The sequence below is a fragment of the Hippopotamus amphibius genome, chromosome 12 (genome assembly GCF_030028045.1).
Source record: "Hippopotamus amphibius kiboko isolate mHipAmp2 chromosome 12, mHipAmp2.hap2, whole genome shotgun sequence".
Classification (NCBI taxonomy): domain Eukaryota; kingdom Metazoa; phylum Chordata; class Mammalia; order Artiodactyla; family Hippopotamidae; genus Hippopotamus; species Hippopotamus amphibius.
Window position 1 is genome coordinate 28,606,133 of NC_080197.1, and position 25,261 is coordinate 28,631,393.

Here is a 25,261-nt window from a genome sequence, read left to right on the forward strand (position 1 = left end):
GAGAACTGCGTTCTTGGGGGCTGATTAGAGGCCAAGCAGAGATTCCAGCCCAGGTCTGTCGGCACTGCCACAGAGACACATCCGTGTGATTCACACCAACGTATGCACATCCGCACACACTCACTCTGCACTCTGACCTACAACGAGGGTGTGGGCTTGACCGTCACTGAGTGCCCAACTAGCGGAGGCAGCCTAAGATTCTAATGTTTTCCCTGGTGTCTTGAAGGACCACGTAGGAGTGCTGGATGTCACCTTCGCCCAGCCTTCTATAGAAGCTCCAGGCCAAGGAAAGTTTAAATGGCAGGAAGAGGGAAAGGGTTTCCTAAGGAAGGAGGTGGGAACTCTGGGTGGCCTGTGGGGATGCAGAGATGGGGGAGATGATAGAGCCAGCCCACATCTGGGAGGAGGGAGCCGGAACAGAGGAAGCAGGAGTTGAAACTATTCTCAGAAGCACAGTCCCTGCCAAGCCGATGGCCTGGCCTCCTCACACCTCCCCCAGGATCACCTCCGAGATGGGTGTTCACTGCCCATCACCGAGGCATCCTGGGTGGTCCCCACCTTGAGAAGTTCCTCTTCCACATCTGCTGTCTAGGTGGCTGTAAAATGTGAAAAGATTCAGCCCTCAACACAAAAGAAACATGCAAAAGCTGCTTGAGGACACTTTCAACGCCTCCCCACCCCCACCCCATCAGATAGGTAAAGATCAGAAACCAATAACACTGTGCTATCGAAGTTGTGGGGAAACAGGCTCCCTCGAGCTCTGCAGCAGGAGGTAGATTGGCACGATCCTGATGCAGGATCTTCCAGATCCACTTTTCCAGCAGAAGTGCAAATGCACAAACGTTTGACTTAGCCGTTTTGCTTCTAAGAAATTAGCTCAGAGTTTCTCTCTACTCCCCCGTGGACGAACATCACAACGTTGTTTGTTACAGCAAAAGACTGGAAATAATGACATGTTCATTCACAAGGGATGGTTGCAATAAACCAGTACATCCCCACAATGGAATATTACAAAGCTGGAAAAAAAAAAATCAGGAACGCCTTTCTGTACTGATGTGGAATAATCCCCAAGACAAATTGTTGAATGGGAAGAAAAGAGCAACCTGAAGGACTGTATGTATGCCTGCATGTGTGTAAAAGGGGGGAAATAGTCATAACTTATGTTTTAAAGGAAATACAAGAAAATTGGTTGCCTCCAAAAAAGAGGAACTAAGGGCCTGAGATAGGAATGGGAGGAAGACTTTTCAAGTACTACCCGCTGTACCTTTTGAATTTTGAGCCAAAATATAAATAAATAAAAATATTTTAAAATCTGTCCTCTTGAAAGTGCCATGTTCTCACACATTTCCTGCTCCCAGTTAAATTCTGTCCCCCTGGACAGAACATCCTGGAAGAGAAAAAAACCTGTCTGTGAAGACAGGAGACCCAGGTGTGAATCCTGGTTCCACTGCTGAACCATCGGGTGACCTCAGGCGAGATACCTCCTCTCTCTGGTTGATATTAGACGACACCCAGACAATGCCCCAGTTCTGTCATACTGTATCCTCCTGCTAGACCCGCCACCTGGAAGATAGGTACCCTGTCTTCTTGCTCTTTAATCCATTCAAGTCACTTAAACTGAGTAGCTACCATCCCCAGATTCTGGGCTCTCCATTCTTTCCCTCCACCCTGCATTCCAGTGCCTGGCATGGGAGTCGGTACCCTGTAGGGAATCAGGACAAACTTCTTAGCTTATGAATGAGGAATGGATGTTTGGGCAGATGCATGGTGAATGGTGGATGGACAGGTAGATGGTGGTTGAATGGATTTATGAATAAATGGTAGATGGATGGATCTTTAAGACAACAGACATCTCTTGATCCTGCAGCCTTCCCCACAGCTACCATTCATTTCTCACTCTACTTTGCAGCAAATGTCTTTGAAAAAATTGTCTATATTCACTGTCTCCGATTCCTCTTCTCTCCTAAATCCATTCTGATCATACATCTACATGTCCACCCCATCCCCATTGAAACTGACTGCTCTTGTCAAGGTCACCAAGTTGCTAAATTCAATGCTCAATTCTCAACTATCATCTTCTTGACTGATCAATAGCTTTTGACACAGTTGAACATTCCCTGCTCCTTGATACACCTTCTCCCTTCACTTTGCATCCAGGCCACCACACTCTCCTGGTTGTTAGAAGAACATCCTCACAGGTCACTCCTTTGCTTCCCCCCAACCCTGCCTGTTGGAGTGGTCCAGGACTCAGTCCCTGCTGCTCTCATCCAGCCTCATGCCCATGACTCCAGATCTATGTCTTCAGCTCAGATCTCTCCACTGAACTCCAGTGCGTACATCCAACTGCCTACCTGATGGCTCCTCTACAATGTCTAAAAGACATCTCAAACTCAGTACAACCAAAGCTGAACCTCTGCTTTTCCCCCAAACACCTTCCTCATCTCACCTGAGGGCAGCTCCATACTTGCAGTTGTTGAGACCAAGAAAGTTTGGAGGCATCCTTGACAACCCCCTTCCCCTCACACACCACACCTGAAACATCAGCAAGCCTGTTGGTTCCACCTTTAAAATACACCCAGAATCAAATCACATCTCACCACCTGCGTAGCCACTGCCCTACCCTGAGCCACCAGAGTTCCTCAACAGAATTATTGCTACATCTGTTCCTCTCTCCCCAGAGTCTTTTCGAAGTCCTCCAAAGCTCTAGATGGTCTGAACCTCCATTTACCTTTCTGACCTCATCTACCACCACCTCCCTTCACCTGCTCCTCTCCAGCCATACCAGACGGGCATTGCCTTGGAGCCTTTGCATAAGCCATTCCCTTGCCTGGACAGTGTGCCCTCCAGACAGTCTCATGGCATCCAATGGACAACCCTACCCACTGCCTGCCTCCACCCTGCCCTCCTGATCCTCTTTTACTTTGTTTTTTTACTTTTTTCCCCTATCTCCTACCACCCTCTAACATGCCTTATACTTTAAGTATTTCTTATGTTATTTCTTGCATATTTTCTTTCTACTGAGATGTAAGGACTTTTTTGTTATTACATCATCTCTTAACATCAGCTATATACATATTTTCACTACAGTATTCCCAACCTTTAGAACAGTGTCTGGTAAGTAGTAGGTACTCAATAAATATTTGTTGAATGAATATATAAATGGTTTAATTGATGCTGGAAAGACATATAGGTGGTGGGTGGTTGGAGGAATGATGGTTGAGTGGAGGGTAGATGGAAGAATAGAAAGATGACAGGAGAAAGTTGAATGGATAAACAGTGGAGAATGGGTTACAGGTGAATGGTGAATGGATGGATGAGGGATGAATAAATAGGTGGAGGGATTTAATTCATTCAGCTACTATTTACTGAGTACTTACCACGTGCCAGGCACTATACAGAGTACTGGAGTTGTGCTGGTAAGCCAGACCAGCAGGTACCCGCCCTAAGGGGGCTTACAGCTGAGTGGGGAGACAGATATATAGATATATATACATATTTAATATATAATAATTACATATAATTAAATATATATATAATTCCAAGTTGTAATATGTGCTGTGAAGGGAAAGAACAGGAGAGAGAAAAACATGGATAAACAATGGAGAAATGGACAATAAATGGGAAGATGGAGGTGTTTAGGACTTGGGCTGAAATGCTTTATCTTAATGGTTCCGGCCGGCCATGCGCACCATCTGTTTCCAGACCCAGGGCCTCCCCACACCCCATCCGTATCTCTAACCTCAGAGACGCCATCCTCTCTCCCCGCACTGACTCAGCACCTGCCCCAGCCTCTCTGCAGTCACCCTGCCGGACTCCACATCCAGCCCCCACTCTGCTGAGTCACAGTCTTGAGCTGGTCAGAGGACAGCTCCACGGGGCCCCCAGTTCAACCCAGCCCTTTGGCCATCCTCATCCAGGGAGGGGGTAAGATGCCCACAAGGCAGGCCGGCCGGTGCCAAGTTCTCGATGCCTGGGCCTGAGTGCAGCTCTTGATTCCCAGGAGAGAATCTCTGACCAGGCCTAAGGTGAGAGTTGGAGCTTATCTGGGGACTGAGGTCAAGGGTAATGGATTACAGCTGAGTCTGTCTGCAAGACTGTACCTCAGTCAGGAACTGGCATTGGAATTTAGGTCAGGGGTCAAGATGGGAGAAGGTGTGCCCCATCGGAGACCAAGTCAGCTTTCAGCCTGGGACCAGGGTCAGTATCTAGCCATGGCTAGGGGCAGTGATCATGGTTCAGGCTACATCTGAAGGGTCAGGTCAGGGTATAGTCAGAGTCCCCAGTCAGGGGAAGGGCTCAGTCTATGACCAGTAGGATCAGGGCTCAGTCAGTGTGTCCAGGGCATTGGCCTAGGCTCCTCTTTCTCCAGGGAGGGGCTGAGTGGGTGGTCTGGCCTGGACTGGTTGAGGAGCATCTTCCAGGCTAATGTTCCATCACCCGGACAGATGAGCAGAACCTGCCCCAAACCCTCCCCTCCATCCTCTGGTCCTGCCTAGGTCACGCCCCAGGGGCCAAGCCTGGCTCCGTGCCCCCGACAAGGCCTAACCATCCTCACTCTGGTACCCCAGGGCACAGGGTGGGGGTGGGGGTGGGGGGTAGGGCTGTGGGGCAGGGCTCAGTGCCTGGCCCAGGAGGGCGCCTTGCGCAAGGCTTTCTGATGCAACTGGCTGTTGGCTGAACACCTCCGCACCCCCCACCCCACACCCCACACGCTCTTCTCAGAAAGGGAAGGGCCCGTTGGTGGCCTGGATTGAACACACATAATCCCTTTTCTTCCCTGGCCCTGGTGACTTCAGGACACCAGGTGGCAGGTCAGAAAGAAGGCAGGGCAGGGATCAGTTGACTCAGCAACTCAGTTCAGCAGGAGCCCAGTACCAGGAGGGGGTGGAGCTGGGGCGCCCTCCTCCCCGCAGCCGGAAGGTGAAGGAGGCAGTCAGGATCCCTGGAAGTCCAGAGAGCGCCGTCCACAGCACACACCAAACAGTGATGATGTGGCTGAGCTCAGAGCAGAGCTGGCGGCTGCCCAAGGTCACCCAACTCTCAGAGGCAAGGTCAGACCCAGAAACCAGCTTTTCTCTCCTGAGTTTCCAGCTCCTCCCACCACAGTTTGGGGTGAGGACCCCTCACACTTGAGGAGGGCACGGGACTTCCCCAGGGACTTTCAATCATTCTTGTGGAGGCTCCTGAGTTAGTGGACCGAGATGGGCTTTGGAGCCATACAGACCCGGGTTCAGTACCCCTGCCTTACTGTGTTGATCCTGGGCAGGTTACTTCCTCTCTCTGACACCCAGTTTCCTCACTTATAAAATGGACATGAATTCACTCTTGGCTCACAGAGGTGTGGTCAGGATTACATGAGAAAGCAGACGGAGGGCACAGCCTAGGCATGCCACATGGGGGATGCTCAGCTCTCAAGGGGCATGTGCTTGAGCAGACTGGGCCCCCTGAAAATAATGTCAATCACTTATCATCAAGTGTTTACCATGTGCCAGGAACTGTGCTAAGCACTTTACCTGTAATTAACTCATATGACTCTCCATTTAATCCAGCAATACTTCCCCATAACAATAAGGAGTGCAGTAACCCTATCAGGAGGAATCTATCCTCAGTTCTATTTAGAGATGAGGGCTCTGGGTCTCAAAGTAGCTAAGTGACCTGCTCAGTGTCATTGAACTACGACAGGCCAAGGAGGTGGTGCTCCTAAAGACCACCCAGGTTTTCAGCCAGACCTGGTTCCAAATCCCACCACCTACCTCCCCCCCTTAGGCAGTGATGTCACCTCTCTGAACCCCAGTTTCCTCATCTGCCTCCAGGGATGAAAACAACTACTTGGTGGGGAAGTCTGTGGTGTCACAAGATGATGTAAGGGAGGCAGCCACACAGGGCCATGCTGGATCCATGCACAAGAATAAGCTTCCTCATGAAGAAAATCCAGGCCCCCGAGGCAGAGCTGGATCACCCAGCATGGCCGTGGCTGCCACGGGGCCACCACTGGGCTCGTTTCTGTGCTCAAGCACTGGCCTGGTTGCTGTGCCCAAGCACTGGCCTTCCTGCCTTTCCTGGGGCCCAGCCTGAGCCAGATTCGGATGCTGTGGGATTTCTGCCAAGCCCTTGGGAAACCCCAGAGAAGGGGGAGGTGCCCCATCTCTTAATAAACACTCCCCAAGAGGAGCACAGGCCCAGAGCTGCAACTCTTGAGTCACCTACCATTTTTCCCAAATTGTTTGGCCCAATCCATGTACCCATCTGTATTATTAGCTTCATGTTTTTCTTTCAACCAGCTCATTTTTTAAAACTTAGGTAAATTCATCTAAAAGGGAAAATTTAAATCACTGACCTCAAATGGAAAGCCACTATCATTTGCCATAAAAAGGAAGTCCTGTAAAATGAAATAGGAGGAAAGAAAAATAAAATTCTTAAATGCTAGCTAAATCCTGTTTCTCGCTGAGCTCTGCTCTCCCTTCCATTAACACTGAGGTGTTAAAAACACAAATGCTGTTAAATGAGACTCTCTCCCCCAGTAATTGCAGGAACTGGAAGAAAATCAAAAGGAAATATGTGTATCACAATATGATTCAATGGTATTTAATAGTCTTGAGACCCTAAAACCATCTGGCATCCTACCACTGCTGTATGTAATGTATTTGGGAAAGCCCTGACCTAATTCAACTCCTTTCCTATTTTACACATAAAATTAAGGCTCCCAAAGAGGAGGAGACTTGCCCACAATCTCACAGGGTGAATGGCTTCAGCCAAACCTGGAATACAACCAGAACTCTTTCTAAGGCACCATTTCACTTTCTTTTTTTTAAGATTTATTTTCTTATTTATTTATTTATTTATTTAATTTTTGGGTGTGTTGGGTCTTCGTTGCTGCGCTCGGGCTTTCTCTAGTTGTGGTGAGCGGAGGCTACTCTTTGTTGCAGTGTACGGGTTTCTCATTGCCAGTGGCTTCTCTTGTTGCAGAGCACACACTCTAGGTGTGCAGGCTCCAGTAGCTGTGGCACAGGGGCTCAGCAGTTGTGGCTCTTGGGCTCTAGAGCACAGGGTCAGTAGTTGTGGCACACAGGTTTAGTTGCCCTGAGGCATGTGGGATCTTCACAGCCCAGGGATTGAACCCACGTCCTCTGCATTGGCAGGCGGATTCTTAACCACTGCGCCACCAAGGAAGCCCACCGTTTCACTTTTGTGGGGAAAAACCTAAAGATGAACGTTTTAAGGACACCAGTGGTAGAATTTCAGGCATATAGCAGGCACCAGCTACGCCTATGTGGAGAGGAAGTTAAGCAGGCGTGGCTGCTAGCACAGCAATCCATGGACCCCATCTCCCCTCCTCCCTCAGTTCCTGCTTGCCGTGCTGAGGGTCCTCAGAACTATAGAAATGCAGCCTGCGTGTCTCAGGCATCTGGGTAGAGGAATGTTCTGAGCCTGGAGAGAAGGAAATTCATGAAAGCTAAATTCTCTCTTCAGGAAAGTGCACATTTTTGCATTTAATTTGAGGAGGGAATGTTGGTCACTATTTATTTTCTCACTTTTTAACAAATGCTTATATAGCATTTACATTCCAGGCACTTGATAAACACTGTCATTTAATCCTCATGACAAACCAATGAAGTAGGTACTATTATAATCTCCATTTTACAGATGAGGAAACTGAGTTTATCATCAGCTACTTAAACTGAGTTTAACTGAGTTTAAGTAACTCACCCAAAATCTCCCTACTTGGGAGTGCTAAGATTTGAACCCAGAAAATGTGGTTCGACTATGACATAAGGATGCTTCAGTGCATTTACTCCTCAGGACCACAATGCAAGGAAGGTATAATTAACCCCAATTTATAGATGCGGAAACTGAGGCTGAAGGCTATTTGGCGTCTTTGTTGTAGACCCAACAGGCTCTTCACTTCTTTGCCATACCCCCTGGATTCTGTGTGAGGGATTCTTGGTCTAGGGTGGTGCTACTCAGTTTGATAGTCATTTGCTGCAGGTGGCTATTGACCATTTAATGTGTGACTAGGGTGACTGAGGAACTGAATTTTTCATTTTTTGAATTTTAATTTTAAAACAGGTAAAACATTTTCTCCATTAAACACAACTTAATTGTTTTGATACTTTAACTTAGTTTAACCACTGACGATTTTACTTTAACCACTGACCATTTTACTTTAACCACTGACAATTTAACCTTCCGTGATGATTTGAATCCAAACAAAGTGTGAAACATATGCCAGGTTTTTAAGACATTACTATGAGAAAAAATTTAGGTTATCTCGTTAACAATTTTTTACTATCTGTTGAAATGATAATGTGCTATGTATATTGGATTAGACTATATTCTTAAAATTAATGTCACCTTTTTATTCTTTAATGCATAACTAGAAAGTCTGAAACTACGTATTTGGTTCATGCTATGTTCTATTAAAAAGTGCTGGTCTAGAGAATTGGGATTTGATACCTTTAACTGTGATAAGGTCCCCAAATCTGGCATCCCTGCCCAAGGTACAGCTCCAGTGACCATACCCACAAGTCTTAGAGGAGGCTGCCAGGTTGCAAAGATTGTGAAATGTCCCTGGACATTGGGGGCACTGGAGTCAACTAGCCCAGGTTCAAATTTCAAATTCACCTCATATAATAAGCTGGGTGGTCTTGGGTAAGCCCCTCATCTTGACTCATCTATAGAATAGAAGTGACATGGACCATTTCACAGTTCCTTAAGTGCCCCAGGGCCTATGCACTTCCTTTTTCCTCTGTCTCCTCTCATATCTTTGTACTCCTCACCCATCCTCTTCTTTAAGGTTTTAGTTTAAACATCACCTTCCTGATGAGCACTATTGGAAATAACCACCCCTCAGTCATATCTGTTAGAGAACAAATCTATGCTATTTATTCAAGAAAATACATGACACATAATCTATTTTAAATGATCTTGGTTTATTGATTTTATTTTCCTGAGAATGGTCTGTCTCCCCACTGATTTATAAGATCCGTGAGGGCAGGGATGAGTCAGTCTTGTCACTGCTGAGTTCCCAGCACTTAGAATAGGGTCTGACACAGCATGAAACAAAGTTAGGAATGTATAAGCAAACCCAGCCACAGTCTGGCTTCAGAGAGGTGCTGGGAAAACAACATCCCAGCCGTTCCTTACCCCCTACAGCTGTGGGAGGGTCCAACTGAGTCTAGGTCCTGGTGTAGAAAATGAGTTCATTCATCCCTTCAGGCATGGGAGTCTCCAGGGTTAAATAAGATCCCAGAACCCCCTGGTGTGTCCTGAAGGCTCTGAGACACAGGTGAGCTGTCCCTGGAGTTCTGCAACCAGGGAAACAAAGGTGACTCCACCTGCCTCCCATCAACCTCTGCCTGGAAGAGTTATTTTTTGACACTGGTGGATTCAGACATGAAGGCCTTAAAGGGATTGGACCCCTGGGGCTGCACAAGGATGCTTCATCAAACAGCAAGTGGCACCAGGGCTTCCCACGCCTGGGGTGCAAGTCCTGTTACAGGTGCCATTCCTGTCTGAGCCTCTACTGTCTCCGCTCTGTTCACTGAGCATCTACCATGTGCCACACAGTTCTAAGCATTTAACATGTGTTAACTTATTTAATCCACTTCCTGACATAGCACAGTTGGTCTGGGAAGAGTTAGCGTCTGGGCACATTTAGGAAGGCTGGTTCCAGGGTACTTGCTCTTAACTACCAGGCTGCACTGCCTCTATCAAATGAGTGCTTTGAAGCCCACCAGACTCCAGGCCTCCCCAGGACACCACAATGGTTCTGTTGAGCCCAAAGTCGGCTCCTAAGTTTGCGGTCTCTGCAAAGCTCCTGGGTTGCTTTCCCATAGCTGGGCCGCAGGCTGCCCCTTAGTAGAATGGGGAGAATGGACCGTCTTGCCTGCCCAGGGTTCTCCTAAACGTTTAATAAAGCAATGATGGGAAAGTGCTTTATTACCAGGGGAGCACCCAGGAAACTGTCACAGTTTGCTCTTTTTCTCCTCTGCCCCATCCAGAGAAAGAAGGATGTTCTTCCATTTCACAGGTGGGAAAACTGAGACTCAGAAAAGCAAAATGCTTTTTCCAAGGTAATAAGGAGAGGCAGCCGCTGGTATCACTTTCAATCTCAGAGCGCGGGGCCGGAGGGGCGGGGGTGCGGGGGGCGCTGGAAACAAGACACCCCTAGAGGGCCGGGAGGGGGTTCCTGGACTGCAGGCGGACCGCACGGGAGGGGCGGGGCGGGGCGGGCCCGGAGGTGACCCCCCCGAGGGGCGGGGCTCAGGGGATGGTGCAATCCCGGGCCTGAGGGCATCAGGCGGTGGCTGATTAGCTCAGGTTTACATCACCCTGGCCGGAGTTGGAGCCCGGCGCTCGGCGCCCCCGAGACACTCGCAGCGGAAGCGGGCGGCTCCGCACGCGTCTGGCTGCTGGGGACCGAGGCCAGAGCTCCACCCGGAGCCGAGCTCAGCTACGGCGGAGCAGTGCGGGCCACCCGGGGGTGCCTCGCGACTCTGAGCTTGGCCGGCGCCGGGACCCCACCGCGCGCGAGGGCAAGGTACCCGGCGGGGGCGGGCGGCGGCACAGAGGGGCGGCCGGGAGCCTCGAGGCGGCTGGGGTTGCCGCGTGTCACACACACACACACCCAACTTTTAAGGAAACCCGCCGTCCGGGGAGCGACCTGGGCTGAGTGTTCCCGCCGGGTCCAGGTGACGCGGCCCCGCAGGGCGTGGGGTCGCCGAGTGTGGCCGATCGGGCCGGCTGCAGGGTGCGCACCCACGGGGCGTGGCAGCGTGTCCCCGGGGCGGAGGGTGTGCGGTGTCCCCGTTTATGTGTGTGGGGCGGGCAGGAGAGTTGTGTGGTTGGGTGCGGGGAGGTCTGTGGGGTCACTTGGGGCCGGGGGGTGGGGGTGGGGGGCTGTGTACCTGTGGGATGTGTCCGTGCGGATCTGCTGGGGTCCGCGTGGGCCAGTGGGGTCCTGGTGGGGCTGTGTCTCTGGCGACCGTGCGAACTGAGCGGAGGGCTGGGCACCGGGCGGCAGGTGCTGGTCTTGCGGGGACGGACTGGGGTGCCCGTGGGCGCGGCGGGCGCAGGGTCAAGGGCAGCCGAGATGCGGCGCGCGGGCGTGGGTCGCAGGTGTGCCGGGCCTGGCGGCTACCGGTTCTCCAGCTGTAGGATGCGCGTGTGTGCTGTTCCTGCCGACTCTGTGTGTTGTACCTGTTGATTCTGCGGTGTGGGGCCGAGGCCTCTTATCCCAGCCCCGGGCCCAGCCTCCTTCCCTATGCCCATCCCCTCCCAGTCCCCCGCCGCCCCTCGGTTTCCGCTGAACCTTCTGCCTCTGGACCCCTGCCCCTCCGCCGCTTCCGCTCCCACGGCTTCCCGGCCCGGCTGCCGAGGGCTGGGCGAGGCCGCCCACTGCCTTCGCGGTGGAGGCGTGGGGGGTCAGACTGAGCGTGTGGCCTTACTGGTGTGCATGCTGCGGTCGCCAGTATGATAGTTGGGAGAGCTCTGTGTGTGTGTGCGTGCACGCTGGTGGGTGGAGGGCGGTGTGTGTCACTTAATGATGTGGGTGCCCCTCTCTTCCCTGCATGTGTACCTTGGCTGGCTGGCTTGGACAGAGTGTGTTTTGGAGGGGCATGTGTACACCTATCTGCCCTGGGTTGTGTATGTGTGTTTGGTTTGACCCGCCCTTATTCCACCTCTCCCCCTCCCCTCCCGGGAGTGTCAGGGAACAGCAAGAGGTAGAAATTAGGGGCTGCCTCCCACCTACCGCAGAAATTCTAATCTAACCCTGTGGCCCGCAAATTCACTTGTTCCTCTATAGATTCAGTTACCCCATCTGTCCAATGGAGCTCATCCCAGGCCTGACCAGGCTCTAAGCCCCATAGGGCATGAGCAGCCTGAGGTGCTAACGTGGCCAAGGGGAGGGCCACCCCAGGGAGTCTCAGGCTTTGCAGGGAGCAATGCATCCCCACAGCCAGGGATCATCTTGCTTTAATCTCCGAATAGCCAGTGCAGTAAGGAGTGTCAGTCTAGCCTCATCTCTGGGGAAGTTTCTGAGGCTCCCAAGGCAGCATTCAGCATCTTCAGCTGTGAATAATAATAATAATAATAATAATAATAATAATAATAATAGTAATAGTAATAATAATAGTAATGTAATAGGCCAACAGTAGTGACCATTTCCTGACCCCTGGCCTGCAACAGGGCCATGTTAATTTATTTGTATTTTCACTTCATCATCAAAAATCCTATGGGCTGTGCTACAGTAATCAAAACTGTGTAGTACTGGCAAACAGACAGAATGCATAAGCAAAATATGGTACATCCATACAGTGGAATACTATTCGGCAATAAAAAGTAACAGGGACTTCCTAGATGGCGCAGTGGTTAAGAGTCCGCCTGCCAATGCAGGGGACACGGGTTCGAGCCCTGCTCTGGGAAGATTCCACATGCCACAGAGCAACTAAGCCTGTGCACCACAACTATTGAGCCTGCACTCTAGAGCCCGTGAGCCACAACTGTTGAGCCTGTGTGCCGCAACCACTGAAGCTCATGCGCCTAGGGCCTGTGCTCCACAACAGGAGAAGCCACTACAATGAGGAGCCCACGCACCTCAATGAAGAGTAGCCCTCGCTCACAGCAACTAGGGAAAGCCCGTGTGCAGCAACAAAGACCCAACACAGCCAATAAATAAATAAAATAAATAAATAAATTTAAAAAAAAAATAAAAAAATAAAAAGTAACAAACTACTAATATACATAACACAGATGAATCTCAAAAGATCAGAGAAACCCATTAGAAACTCATTTCCAGTAGAAAACACAAACTAATCTATAGTGACAGAAAACAAATCAGTGGTTGTGGGGGGCCAGGGTGAAGGGAAGGATGAACTGCAAGAGGGTATGAAAAAATACTTCAGGTAATGGGAAGTGCTTTGTATCGTGGTTGTGGTAGTGATTTCACCACATATATCAAAAGTCATCGAACTGCACACTTTAAATACAGTTTATTGTATGTAAACCATACTTTAACAAAGTTGCTTTTTGAAAAAAAAAATCCTATGGGCTTTGCATCTTGTTCCCATTTCACAGATGGGGGAATGGAGGCTTAGGAAATTTGAAGAATTTGCCTAGGGCTATCCAGCCAGGAAGGGTCTGAGCCAGAAGGAGATCCAGGGAATATCTGACTACAGCCACCCCCTACTGCATTCTTGCCAAGAGGGAATTATGGGCTTGCATTCAAGATGGGGGCTCCCTCCCTCCCAAGGCAGCTCATGCATTTGGGAGCAGCATGATTGGAGAGGTGGGCCTCAGTCCAAGAACTGAGTGATGTTCCCCCCTAATCCTGCCGGGGACGGTTGGGAAGGTCTTTACTTGGCTGAAGTCTATTTCCCTCTAACACCTCATACCTAGGCCTCCTTGTTCCTCATCTGGAGCCTGGATGGGTGGGCAGACAGGTCCTGGAGAGAACCTTTCCGCCCTGACATGCCATTGCCCTGTCCTCCACCCACCAGACACACAGTGACACAGCTGTGCCAGGGGGCGAAGGGGGGGATGCTTCCTCTGCAGTTCAATGAGTGAATCTTGGGGCTTTGACAGACCTCCCCTCCCTGCCTCATTCTCACCTGATGGTAAAACTGAGTTGGCTGGTAGACTAACTCTGCATGTAGGTCCTGTGATTCTGGTAGCTCTTGGGCCATCAGGCAATCACAGACAAAGTTCATATTTGAAAAAAGAAATACACTCCATCTGTTTTGAAATACTCAAGCACTAAATGAACGTGGGCTCTTTATTTTAAAATATTGAAATTGAAAATTCCCTTGCCTCCCTACCAAATTCCTTCCTCTCCTGGAGTCTCCCAGGAGGCCAGAAGCCACTGTGGCCAATTTAGCCTGGGTCTTTCCAGACCTTTTCCTGTGCATTTACACACCTACGTATACAAATATGGAGATACATCACATTACTTGCTGGTAGGGTTTTTTACATAAATGAGATCATCTTGGGTATATTGTTCAGCAGCTAGCTTTGTTCATTTGACAATATGTATATTCATTCCAGAGCATCCATTCATATGTACATTCAGTATACACTTCATTCATTCATCATCCTTCATCATCCATACTCTTCCTCTCCCTCCTTCCATCCCTCCCTCCCTTACACAGGTAATAGCTGCCTGTACTACAGCACTCAACAGATACAGTACAAAGTCTCTCTTCTTCCCTATACCCAACCATCAAGTCCATCTTTCCACTGTACTTTTTTTTTTCACTTAACAGTTCACTCTGGAGACCTTTCCAATGAGCACATTTTCCTCAGTTTTTTTTTTGGCTGCTCCGGGTCTTCTTTGGAGTGTGGCCTTAGTTGTGTGGCAGCATGTGGGATCCCAGTTCCCTGACCAGGGATCAAACCCATGTGCCCCGCACTGGAAGCTGGATTCTTAACCACTGGATCACCAGGGAGGTCCCTCCTCAGTCTTTTAAATGGCTATAACTGTTCCGCATATGGTTAAATATAATGTGTTTAACCAGTACCCTAATGATGGACATTTAATTGTTTCTATCATATGGGCTGTAGGGATAACTTTGTACTTGCAACATTGCATTAGCATGTAGAGTTCCTGGTCTTTTTTCAGAGCTGTATAGTGTTCCACTGTGTGGCTGTACCATGATTTTTTTAAGTTTTTTGTTTGTTTGTTTCGATGTGGACAATTTTTTAAAGTTTTTAGTGAATTTGTTACAATATTGCTTCTGTTTTATGTTTTATCTTGGCCACAAGGCATGTGGAATCTTAGCTCCCCAACCAGGGACTGAACCCGCACCCTCTGTATTGGAAAGCGAAGTCTTAACCACTGGACCACCAGGGAAGTCCCTGTACCCGGATATTTTAACCAGCCTCCTACTGCTAGACATTTGGGGGAGTGTTCTGCTTTTTGCTGTTAGACACAAGGCTCTGATGAGCAGCCTTTCACATATTTAATTTTGGGGTGAGCATTTTTTTTTTAAGAACTTTCATTGAGATAGTTAACATACAATAAACTGCATATATTTAGAGTGTACAACTTGGTATTTTTTTCTTATTAGTAATGTATACATGGCAGTCCCAATCTCCCAGTTCATTCCCCCCCAACCCTCCCTGCTTTCCCCACTTGGTGTCCTTATGTTTGTTCTTTACATCTGTGTCTCTATTTCTGCCTTGCAAACAGGTTGATTTGTACCACTTTTCTATATTCCGCATATATGTGTTATATACGATATTTTTCTCTTTCTGACTCACTTCACTCTGTATGACAGTCTCTAGGTCCATCCATGTCTCTACAAATGGCCCAGTTTCATTCCTTTTTTACAGCTGAGTAATATTCCCTTGTATATATGTACCACATCTTTTTTATCCATTCATCTGTTGATGGACATTTAGGTTGCTTCCATGTCCTGGCTATTGTAAATAGTGCTGTAATGAACATTGGAGTGCATGTGTCATTTTGAATTATGGTGTTCTCCGGGTATATGCCCAATAGTGGGATTGCTGGGTCATATGGTAACTCTATTTTTAGTTTTGCAAGGAACCTCCATACTATTTTCCATAGTGGCTGTATCAATTTACATTCCCACCGACAGTGCAAGAGCATTTCCTTTTCTCCACATTGGGTGAGCATTTTAATTGGAGGATAAACTCTCAGAAGTGGGGCACCTAGTCGAAGGTATATGCATTTGTCCATTTAACTCACACCACCAAGTCACCCTTCGTAAAGGCTGTGTCAGTGTATCCTCCAACCAGCAGAGAAAGAGAGGGGCCATCAGCAGCCTTACTTTAGTGCCTTTCTCCCCGTCTTTGTAGATGCGAGCCACTCCTCTGGCTGTTGCTAAGGGTGCTCTCTCCGGGAAGAAGCGGTTGGAGTTGGAGGATGACCTAGACACTGAGTGTCCCAGCCGGAAACAAGCTCGAAGTGGGCCTCAGCCCAGGCTGCCCTCCCGCCCACTGCTCCTGAGCCCACCCCCTGCTCCCGTCCACACCCCTGCTGTGACCGTTGCCTCCAGGCTTGGACCCTATGTTCTCCTGGAGCCTGAGGATGGCAGCCGGAGCTACCGCGCCCTGCACTGCCCCACAGGCACGGAGTACATCTGCAAGGTACGTGCCCCAGGGTCCACTCTCCATGAGCATCACCAGGGGCTGGGGAAAGGGCCTTGGTTCCAAAGGATTGCTGGGGTGAGGGGCCCTTAGATGAATTTAGTTCTGTGTTTACTGGGGAAGCAATCAGTGAATCCTCAGCTCTCTGTCAAGCCCCAGGCTGGGCTGAAACCAGAGAGGTAAACCAGATGGTCCTAGCCCTAGGGGAATTCACAGCTTAGGCCCCATGTGATACATGTTGCTGGGGTAGCGCTTAGGGGCCATGAAAGCACAGAGAAGCCTCTAGTATATTCTAGGGCAGAGTCAGAAAATGCTGAGTAGGAGTCAGTGAGGGAGAAATGGGAGAAGGGAGTTCCTGGCAGGGGAAACAGCTGTGCAGAGGCCTAGAGGAGTGACAGCAGGGCACTTCAGAGAATTAAAAGGACTTCATTATGGCCAAAATGGAGAGGGGGTGCAGACAGGGCCAGCAGATGACAACTGGCAGCTACTGGTTGTGAAAGCATTAGGAAGAAGCCCCCACTAGGCCTTGGGGAGCCATTGAAGGTATTTGCACAAGGAAAGGATGAGATACAGTAGGCATAAGAACTCCTGGGACCCTGGAGGTCATTGGGCCTACTGGGGGCCATTTTACAGATGGGAAGATTGAGGTCAAGAGAGGAGAAGGGCCATGCATGAAGCCACATGGCATCCGACCTGGATCCAAGGGCAAGGTCCAGGGTTCCTGGCAGAAATCAGAGTTCTTGGCAGAATTCGGGAAACAGGCAGCGCCAGGTGATCCCTACAGGTTACTGCCAGGTCTCAGCCCACGAGGACAGAGAAGAGAAAGCATATTGTAGGTGTTTACTGTGCACCACGTACTATAGTGATTGTCTAGTCTGCATCATCTCCTCTAATCTTCACACAGTCTGTGAGGTAGTTACTATCATTGGGCCCATTCTATAGATAGAGGCTCAGAAAGCTGTGGGCCCCGTGCTAGGACAGGCAGTTCAGATACAAGCAGGGCAGGCTTGCTCTGGTGGGCAGGGGTGAGGAGGATAGGGCGACCCAGGTACATAGAGAGGTGCAGAAGGGATCCGAGTCCCCTTGGGAAGGCACAGAGAGGCAGAAGGACTGAAGCCTCCTTCCAACTGGGAGCAGGAGCAGAGCTCCAGCTTCTGCTGATCAGGGTGCAGTGGGCAGGGGCCAGATGTGAACATCAGACACCAGCTTTACCTGGGCTCTGGGTTGCCTGATGCAGGTCCCCAGGGTTACCCCAGATGTTCTAAGGATCCCTTCCTGCAGCATCACAGATTTCTTCTGTTCCCCCTGAGGGGGGAGGTCCATACTGAAAGGAATGACCACGGTGAGCTAGAGCCAGAAGCGCCATGCTTTCATGTGGCCCCAGATATTTAGGAACATTTAGGGAAATCTAGTGGGATGTGCCTGTCCCTACACCCAGCGTGAACTGTGGCGGCTAGCCGGCCATTTCCACATTGCCTAGGCTTTTCTGCTCAGTGTGTGGAAAGATCAACCTCCTGTCTTCCTAGACTATCACCTTAGTCATTAATTCAACAAACTCTCAGTGAGCACTTGTACACATCATGTATCATGTACCATGTACCACACTGTAGCTCAAAAATAGACCAAGCTCTGCCCCCACAGTTCATGCTGGGGGTGAATAAGTAAAACATATGTCAGGTGATCTTAATTGCTATGGAGAAAACTAGGAGCTGGGAGAAAGGGGACTGGGGAGGGGAGGGGATGCAGGTGCTCTTAGCTGAGAAGACCAAAAAGACCTCTCTGAAGAAGTGACTTTGAGCAGTGACTTGCACTGGGGGAGTCAGCCCTGTGGGTACCTAGAGGAGAATATTCAGGTGGCAGGAAAAGCAAGTGCAATGCTCAGAGGCAGGGATGCACTTGCCCTGACTTTTCAGAAGGTCTCCATTTTTGGGTTATTTCCTCCAAGCCACCCCAATTGTTTTGTTTTGAGACATGTAGTTACATTTTTTCATGGATTAAATATGTATATGCTTTATTTATTTTGTCATAGACAAAATAACAAGCCAAGGGTTTAAAGGCAGATAAACCAAAGTTAGTAGACCGCTCTGCCACTGATTAGCTGTGTGGCTTCCAAGTCACCTTCCCTTGAGCATCCTTTCAGGACTATGGCAAAGTTTGCATCTAATGTCCATAAAGTCCCTGGCATCTTTCCTCACAACCTCCCCACTCTCACCACAGGCCCCACCTTCCTCCCCCACCCCCATTCCAGCCATTCAGACCTTTGGCTGGGTTTCTAGAGCAACCCAGGTTCTTTCCTGCCTCAGGGCCTTTGCACTGCCTATACCTCCCACCCAGAAGGCTTATCCCTTTGGCATCTCAGTCATTCAGGTCACTTCCTCAGAGTCCCTTCTGAACGACACTTTCTAAAATAGGTGCCCCCTGCCCAAATACTCTTTATTCCAGCATTCCTTTGCAATGCTTATCAGAATTTGTAAGTATTTAGTTTTTTGGCCTGTTTACTGTCTCATGTATTGGGCTGTGGGCACTGGGGGGGCAGGGACCACAGCTGTCAGTCAAGCTTCAGACCCAGTGACTGGTACAGGTAGGTATTCAATGCCTGCTCAGGGAATGAAGGAAAGGGTGGGTGGGCAGTGAGTCCTAGAAAATGGTAGCCATGATGTGATGATGTACATAAAGTTACTTCTGTATTATCTGCTCTTCTGGATTCCCCCTGTTTGAGGGCGGGGGGGGGGGGGGGGGGTGCTTATTTTTGTTCGAGTTACCTGTTGTTTTTTTATTATCTGAAGTTTACCGCCATATGAGCTAGCAGCTAAGAGCACAGATGATGGAGAACAGGGATTCAAATCCCAGCTCTGCCCCTTGCTGGCCGTGTGGCCCTCTGCTTGGTCAGGATTGAATCACGTGCCACTGAAGCACTCGGGCACAGGGCCCAGCACGCAGTAGTGTTTAAAGGGTTGGCTGTGATCGGCTCCAAGGCCGGCCTGGACCCCACGGGGTCCCCACCCGTGTTCACACCGTGCTTCGCCCACAGGTGTACCCGGCCTGCGAGGCCCTGGCGGTGCTGGAGCCCTACTCGCGGCTGCCCCGCCACGGCCACGTGGCCCGGCCGGCAGAGGTCCTGAGGGGCACGCAGCACCTCTACGCCTTCTTCCCGCGGCCGCATGGGGACATGCACAGCCTGGTGCGCCGCCGGCGTCGCCTCCCGGAGCCCGAGGCCGCGGCGCTCTTCCGCCAGATGGCCACCGCCCTGGCGCACTGCCACCAGCACGGGCTCGTCCTGCGCGACCTCAAGCTGCGGCGCTTCGTCTTTACCGACCCGGAGAGGTGAGTGCGGCCACGGAGAGGGCCCCTCAGTCTGGCCTTGACTGATGTTCTGGTCGCAGATCGAGGTTATGCATTTTTGGCAAGAATACCGCAAAACCATAGGGCCTTCTCGGCCCGTCCTATCAGGAGCTACAGGCTGCTGATACGGATTACTGTGATGTCAACCTCAATCTTTGGTTAAGGTGGCCTCTGCCAAGTTTCTCCACTGCAAGGTTTCTAATTTACCCTTTGTAATTAATAAATACCTTGGGCAACACCTTGTAGTTAATCAGTACTTTGAGTTCTTTGAGGCTCTGCATGTTAAGTATCCTGTTTCTCCTCAAACTTTTGCCCACTAATTTCACCGGCTATCCATTCTGCCTGTAGCATTTATTCTGAAGATGTTTGCCTAAGGGTGGTTTTCTATTTCCTTTTACATTTTATACTAAAATGAACATACTTTTAGTGAGAAGTAGAATGTAAATTTTATAATGATTTTTAAGCTAATACATAGCTTCAGATCATTTTGAGCTTAGGGTGAGTACAACACCCCTAGACCTCCAGGAGTGAGAAAAGTGCTTCTTCACCTTTCAAGGCAACAGCTTGAGAAACACCATCAGTAGAAGAGGGATGGTGGAATCAGACAGACCTGGGTTCAAATTCTGGTTCTACTTTTTAACTTGCAGTTTGGCCTTGAGCAATGGCTTTACCTGCCTGAAACTTGACTTCTTCATCTGTAAAATGGGCCAGTAATGCTGACACTTCCACCCACCCCCTGTGCAGTGCTTCACAGGACTGGTGAGCCTTTTCAGGCAGGCACCCAGGAAGTGGTGCCATAGGAGTAAGATTAATAGCAGTGGTAATAGTATGCTTCCTATTAAAGTAGTCTAGAGCACTCTGTGGGAGTTCTTTAAAGCAGAAGTTGCAAATGGTGGTCTATACACACTTTTTTTTTTGCCCCACATACCTGTTTGTGTCTTTCATTGAAATTGGTTGCCAACTTTTTAAAAACTGGGATTTTTTTTTTCATTAAAATATGATTTCTGGCTTCTCTTGTGGAAAAAGGGGACCATGGAGCCATCTCGGGAACCATGTGAGCAGCTCATAGCACTGGCTCTGGGCAGGAGAGAACCAGGGTTCAGTCCCAGCCCTGCTCCCCGTGGCTGCAAAATGGCATCTTTCTCATTGGTTGTATGAGGGTGAAATGAGATGCACCAGGTACAAGCTTAGCTCAGGGTCAGGTACGCAGTGGACCCTCCAAATACTGATGGTAATGTTGTTAGTGGTGCCCTTTTTAGGTAGGGTTTGTGCAGAGATGGCTGGCATAGTGCCCACTTCCTATTATTTTGTTACCTGCCTAGACTCTAAGTTAGCATCTGGTTTAAGAGAGGCTTAATGCCCTGAGCCTCTCAGTATGCCATCCTGCCCCTGCCTCAGAGACAATTGGGAAATGTGTTCCTCGTAGAGTCCTAGTTCTAATTTAATTGCTCTGTGACCTTGAGAAATGACTTAACCTCTCTGAGCCTAGCCTGCCTCATCTGTAAAATAGAATCAATCATCCAGCCTCACAGGACTGGCTCATGTCTGGCAAACGCCAGCAGGCACTTGGGAAATGGGTGCCACTAAGGGTGACAATGTGGGGTGGTAGTATGGGGGTCCCACTAGTTAACCCGCCCCATCACTCCCCCTGTGCAGAACGAAGCTGGCGCTGGAGAATCTGGAGGACGCCTGTGTGCTGACTGGGCCTGATGACTCCCTGTGGGACAAGCACGCATGCCCAGCCTACGTGGGTCCCGAGATCCTCAGTTCCCGGGCATCCTACTCGGGCAAGGCAGCAGATGTCTGGAGCCTGGGTGTGGCGCTCTTCACCATGCTGGCCGGCCACTACCCCTTCCAGGACTCAGAGCCTGTCCTGCTCTTTGGCAAGATCCGCCGTGGGGCCTTTGCCCTGCCCGAGGGTCTCTCAGTCCCTGCCCGCTGCCTGGTCCGCTGCCTTCTCCGAAGGGAGCCGACTGAGCGGCTCACGGCCTCGGGCATCCTGTTGCACCCTTGGCTGCGGGAGAATGTGATCCCTACACCCTCCTCGAGATCCCGCCTCTGCGAGGCTGACCAGGTGGTTCCCGAAGGGCCTGGGCTAGAGGAGGTGGAGGAGGAGGGAGAAAGAGATGTGGGTCTCTATGGCTAATGCCACCCTACTGGACTCTCAGCCTCAGACTGCGAGTTAAGTCTGCAGTATCTCCATGCTCTCGCCTGCTTCTTTGAACTGAGCCAAACCTTAAGTGCCTTCTGGAAGGGAGAGAGTAAGAGGTTGTGTGGAGCGTGCTGGACACACACACCTGTGCGTGTGAGCTCATGCCTCACCAAGTTGTCCTCGGGAGCTCACTGTGCTGGGAACACAGCAGTGAATAACAGAGACAAAAGTCCTGCTCACGGAGTTGACAGCACTTTCCATGCCCACAGGTCAGTGTCTACACAGAGCACCCACACTGCAGGTGTTGGCATCCATTCATGCTGATGCCAGGCACCTCTGACATGGGACAGTCCCTTTCACAAACAACCCAGTTGCCTTTGAATCTTGCACCTTTTCAGAGAAAGGGAAGCATCCCTGTGCCAAAGGCTCCAGGCCTCTCCCCTGTAACTCGGGGCCCGAGAGCCCAGACCATGCTGGGCATTGTGCTCCCAGCGGCTCTGTCCTCATGGTCAAGGGCTTCTCCATCCGGCCTGAGCCAAGGTTTTGGGCTGGAAGATCAAGAGGGCAAATGGTGAGGCTGGTCCTTATCTAACTCAAAGAGTGGTTCGGTGTGAGGGACCAGGCCTGTCCACTTCAGTGGCCCGCTCCTGACCTGAGCACCAGAGTTGGGGGCCAGAATCAGGAAGGTTCTGTCCCCTGGCCTCCTGGAAAAGTCCAAGCCTTGTTCTGGGGACATTTGGGATCCAGGACCCTACATCAACACTAAGGGTTTTGGATGCCATCAGTATATATTTTTATCTTGTGCCTAATAAAGGAATTATGAAAAACTGTCATTTCTCCTGGATATTTTGTCCATCTTCTCCCCATCTCTTATGAGTTTTCCCTGCCTCCAAACCAGCCCCAGAGTGAAAGGCCAGAGGCCTTGTGTCTCCATCTCAGCTAAGTGGTTCATGAGAACAGAAGATCCAGTGGGTCTTCCCTCATTCTCTCTGTTCCTTCTGGATGTCTTGGTGTCTCAAGGTACCTTTTGGCTGCAAGTAACTGAAACCATGAGTCAAAGTGGCTTGAAAAAGAAGAAAACGTATTTCACACAAAGCAAGAAGTCAACAGGCAGGGAGTGGGCCTCAGGGCTGGTTGATTCAGCTCTCAGAGCTATTAGCAAGGACCCTGGCTGCCTAGGCTGACTCTGTCTCTTTGTTCTTTTGTCCCAGGTAACTGGTGGCACAATGGCTACAGCAGTCCCAGGTGTCACATAAGGGAGATCCATGATCAGAGGAAGAAGGAGGGTGGCATGGTAGTACTTGAGAACTCAGTACTCTGGAGTCAGGCTGCCTGGAATTAAATCCTGACTCCAACACTCACTAGCTGTTTGATTCTGGGCAAGTTTCTTAACCACTCTATGCCTCAGATTCTTAATCTGTTAAATGAGGGATAACATTACCTAACTCAAGAGAGTTGAATGGGTTATTTTTTCTAAAGCACTTAGAATAAACAGTGCCTGGCATCACAAGTCCTCAGTCAGACTTAGTTGTTCTCTCTATAGCTGTTCTGTGGGATGGGGAAAGCTTTCCTGGGAGCACTCCTAACAGACTCCACCACATATCTCATTGGTCAGAACTGGGCTACATACCCTCTCTTGACCCATCACCAGCAAGGAAAATGCAGTTATGTTAATTAATCATGCCAATTCTCCAGCTGTAAGTGGGAGCAGCCTCCCTGAAGCTCATGCTACATGTTGGGGGTTGGGAGGGTGGGGTCCTGACACCTGAACAAAATAAAATTCTGAGAGGGAGGAAGTAATGGGAGAAAGCACAAGGAAGAGAACTGCGGTAGCTCGGTCAATAGCCTGCTAACTGCAGATAGGTGAAGGAGGCTATCCTAGATCACCCAGCCACCAGCTGACTCTCCAGCTGACTGCGAATGCAGAGTTCAGTTAGGCTGACTCAGACCAGAAGAATTCCCCAGCTGACCCACAGGATCATGGGCTAAATAAAATGATCAATGTTCTAAGCCATTAAGTTTTAGGGTGCTTTGTTACACAGCAAATGCTAACTAATACAGACAGGGACAACTCAGTCTCCTCTCTGTGCACCCAGCATCACCCAAAACAGGGCCCAGATGTGTCTAGGGTCTCATGGAGCAGCCCCCAACTTTCACCCTTTCCCCCGACCCTCCAGTAGACCCTGCCCCAGCTCCCTCTCAAGCTGTGTCTTCCCTGGTGCCTGTGGAGCAAGGGCAAGGGAGGACAGCTTATATAAAACAGGGCTGCCAAGTGGCAGGTCTTTATCTACATTACACAGAGAGACTCATCTATGCCTCACGACAACCCTATGAGGCATTTGCTCTTGTCATTTCACAGATAAGAAAAAATGAGGTTTGTTTATTTATTTATTTATTTATTTATTTATTGGCCACACTGCATGGCTTGTGGGATCTTAGTTCCCTGACCAGGGACTGAACCTGGGCCCTCGGCAGTGAAAGTATTGAGTCCTAACCACTGGACGGCCAGGGAATTCCTCAAAAATGAGGTTTAGAGAGAGCAAAGGCCTCATGCAAAACCACACAACAGAGAGAACAACTCACTTGGTTTTGCCTTGAAGCCAGAAATTTTACCAAGGCCACTCTGAGGCAGCCACATGAAAACTGTCACATAAGGGACTTCCCTGGTGGTCTAGTGGCTAACACTCTGCACTCCCAAGGTAGGGGGCCCAGGTCTGATCCCTGGTCAGGGAACTAGATCCCACATGTTGCAATTAAGAATTCTCATGCCACAACTAAAGATCCCAGATGCTGCAGCTAAGACCTGGTGCAGCCAAATAAATAAATAAATAAATATTAAAAACAAAACAGTCACATAAAAATGCAAATCCAAAAAAAAGCAAATCCACTCTCACCAAGCAATGCTTGTAACCACACCCCTGGCTGCAATTAGTGGGGACTTTCGTGTTCTGTTTGTATTCATTGAATGTTCACGGTGTAAGAGTTTTACAATATCAAAGGTAATACATATATATTACTTTATATATTACTGGGACGGAAGGACTGTTAGAAATTTAATTGGGGATTTTATCTGCATTTGGGAGCTAAACACCAAAGATCATACCACACTGACTGATTATTCATTCACCTAGCAATTCAAAAACTATTTCTAATGCCAATGGTAGGGCAGGCTCCATGCAAGACCGATGCAATGGGTGCCCTGCCCTCATGGACTTCAGTCTAACAGAGGAGACAGATGCTAAGCAGATAACCACACAAATGAAGAAATTAATTATAATCTGTGGTAATGTTCTTTGTGGCAAAGACAGGCGTCACCAATAAGTCCCACGCTCCCTGACATGCCCTAGCTTCCTTTACAGTCACAGGACTAGCTCTGACCAATGGTGTGTGTGTAAAAGTGACATAGCGGTGGTCACTTCTGGGCTGAAGCAATTGAGAGCCAGTGGGCTTCCATCCCTGTCTTTCCCTTTCACAGCTACCTAGAGGCCATGGGTTCCCTTAGATACAAGATAGAGGAGGACCACCACATCCACAGTGGATTTTACTGAGTGAGGAATGAAGCTTCTTATGTTAAGTCTTTGCAATTTGGAGTTTGTCTGTTGGGCAGTTAGTATTAATTACCATGACTAAGAAAAACTTGCCACAAGAGAAGGAAGG

The 25,261-nt window shown here is 49.5% G+C and overlaps 1 protein-coding gene across 1 annotated transcript; it reads left to right on the top strand.

Moving 5' to 3' along the window:
• The first annotated feature begins 10,316 nt into the window (after nucleotides 1–10,316).
• TRIB3 (tribbles pseudokinase 3) lies at nucleotides 10,317–22,429 on the top strand. The gene is made up of 4 exons (XM_057701989.1): nucleotides 10,317–10,540; nucleotides 15,820–16,110; nucleotides 19,142–19,434; nucleotides 21,109–22,429. The coding sequence occupies exons 2-4, from the start codon at nucleotides 15,820–15,822 to the stop codon at nucleotides 21,596–21,598; spliced, it is 1,074 nt and encodes a 357-aa protein (XP_057557972.1). The 5' UTR covers nucleotides 10,317–10,540; the 3' UTR covers nucleotides 21,599–22,429.
• The last annotated feature ends 2,832 nt before the right edge of the window (nucleotides 22,430–25,261 follow it).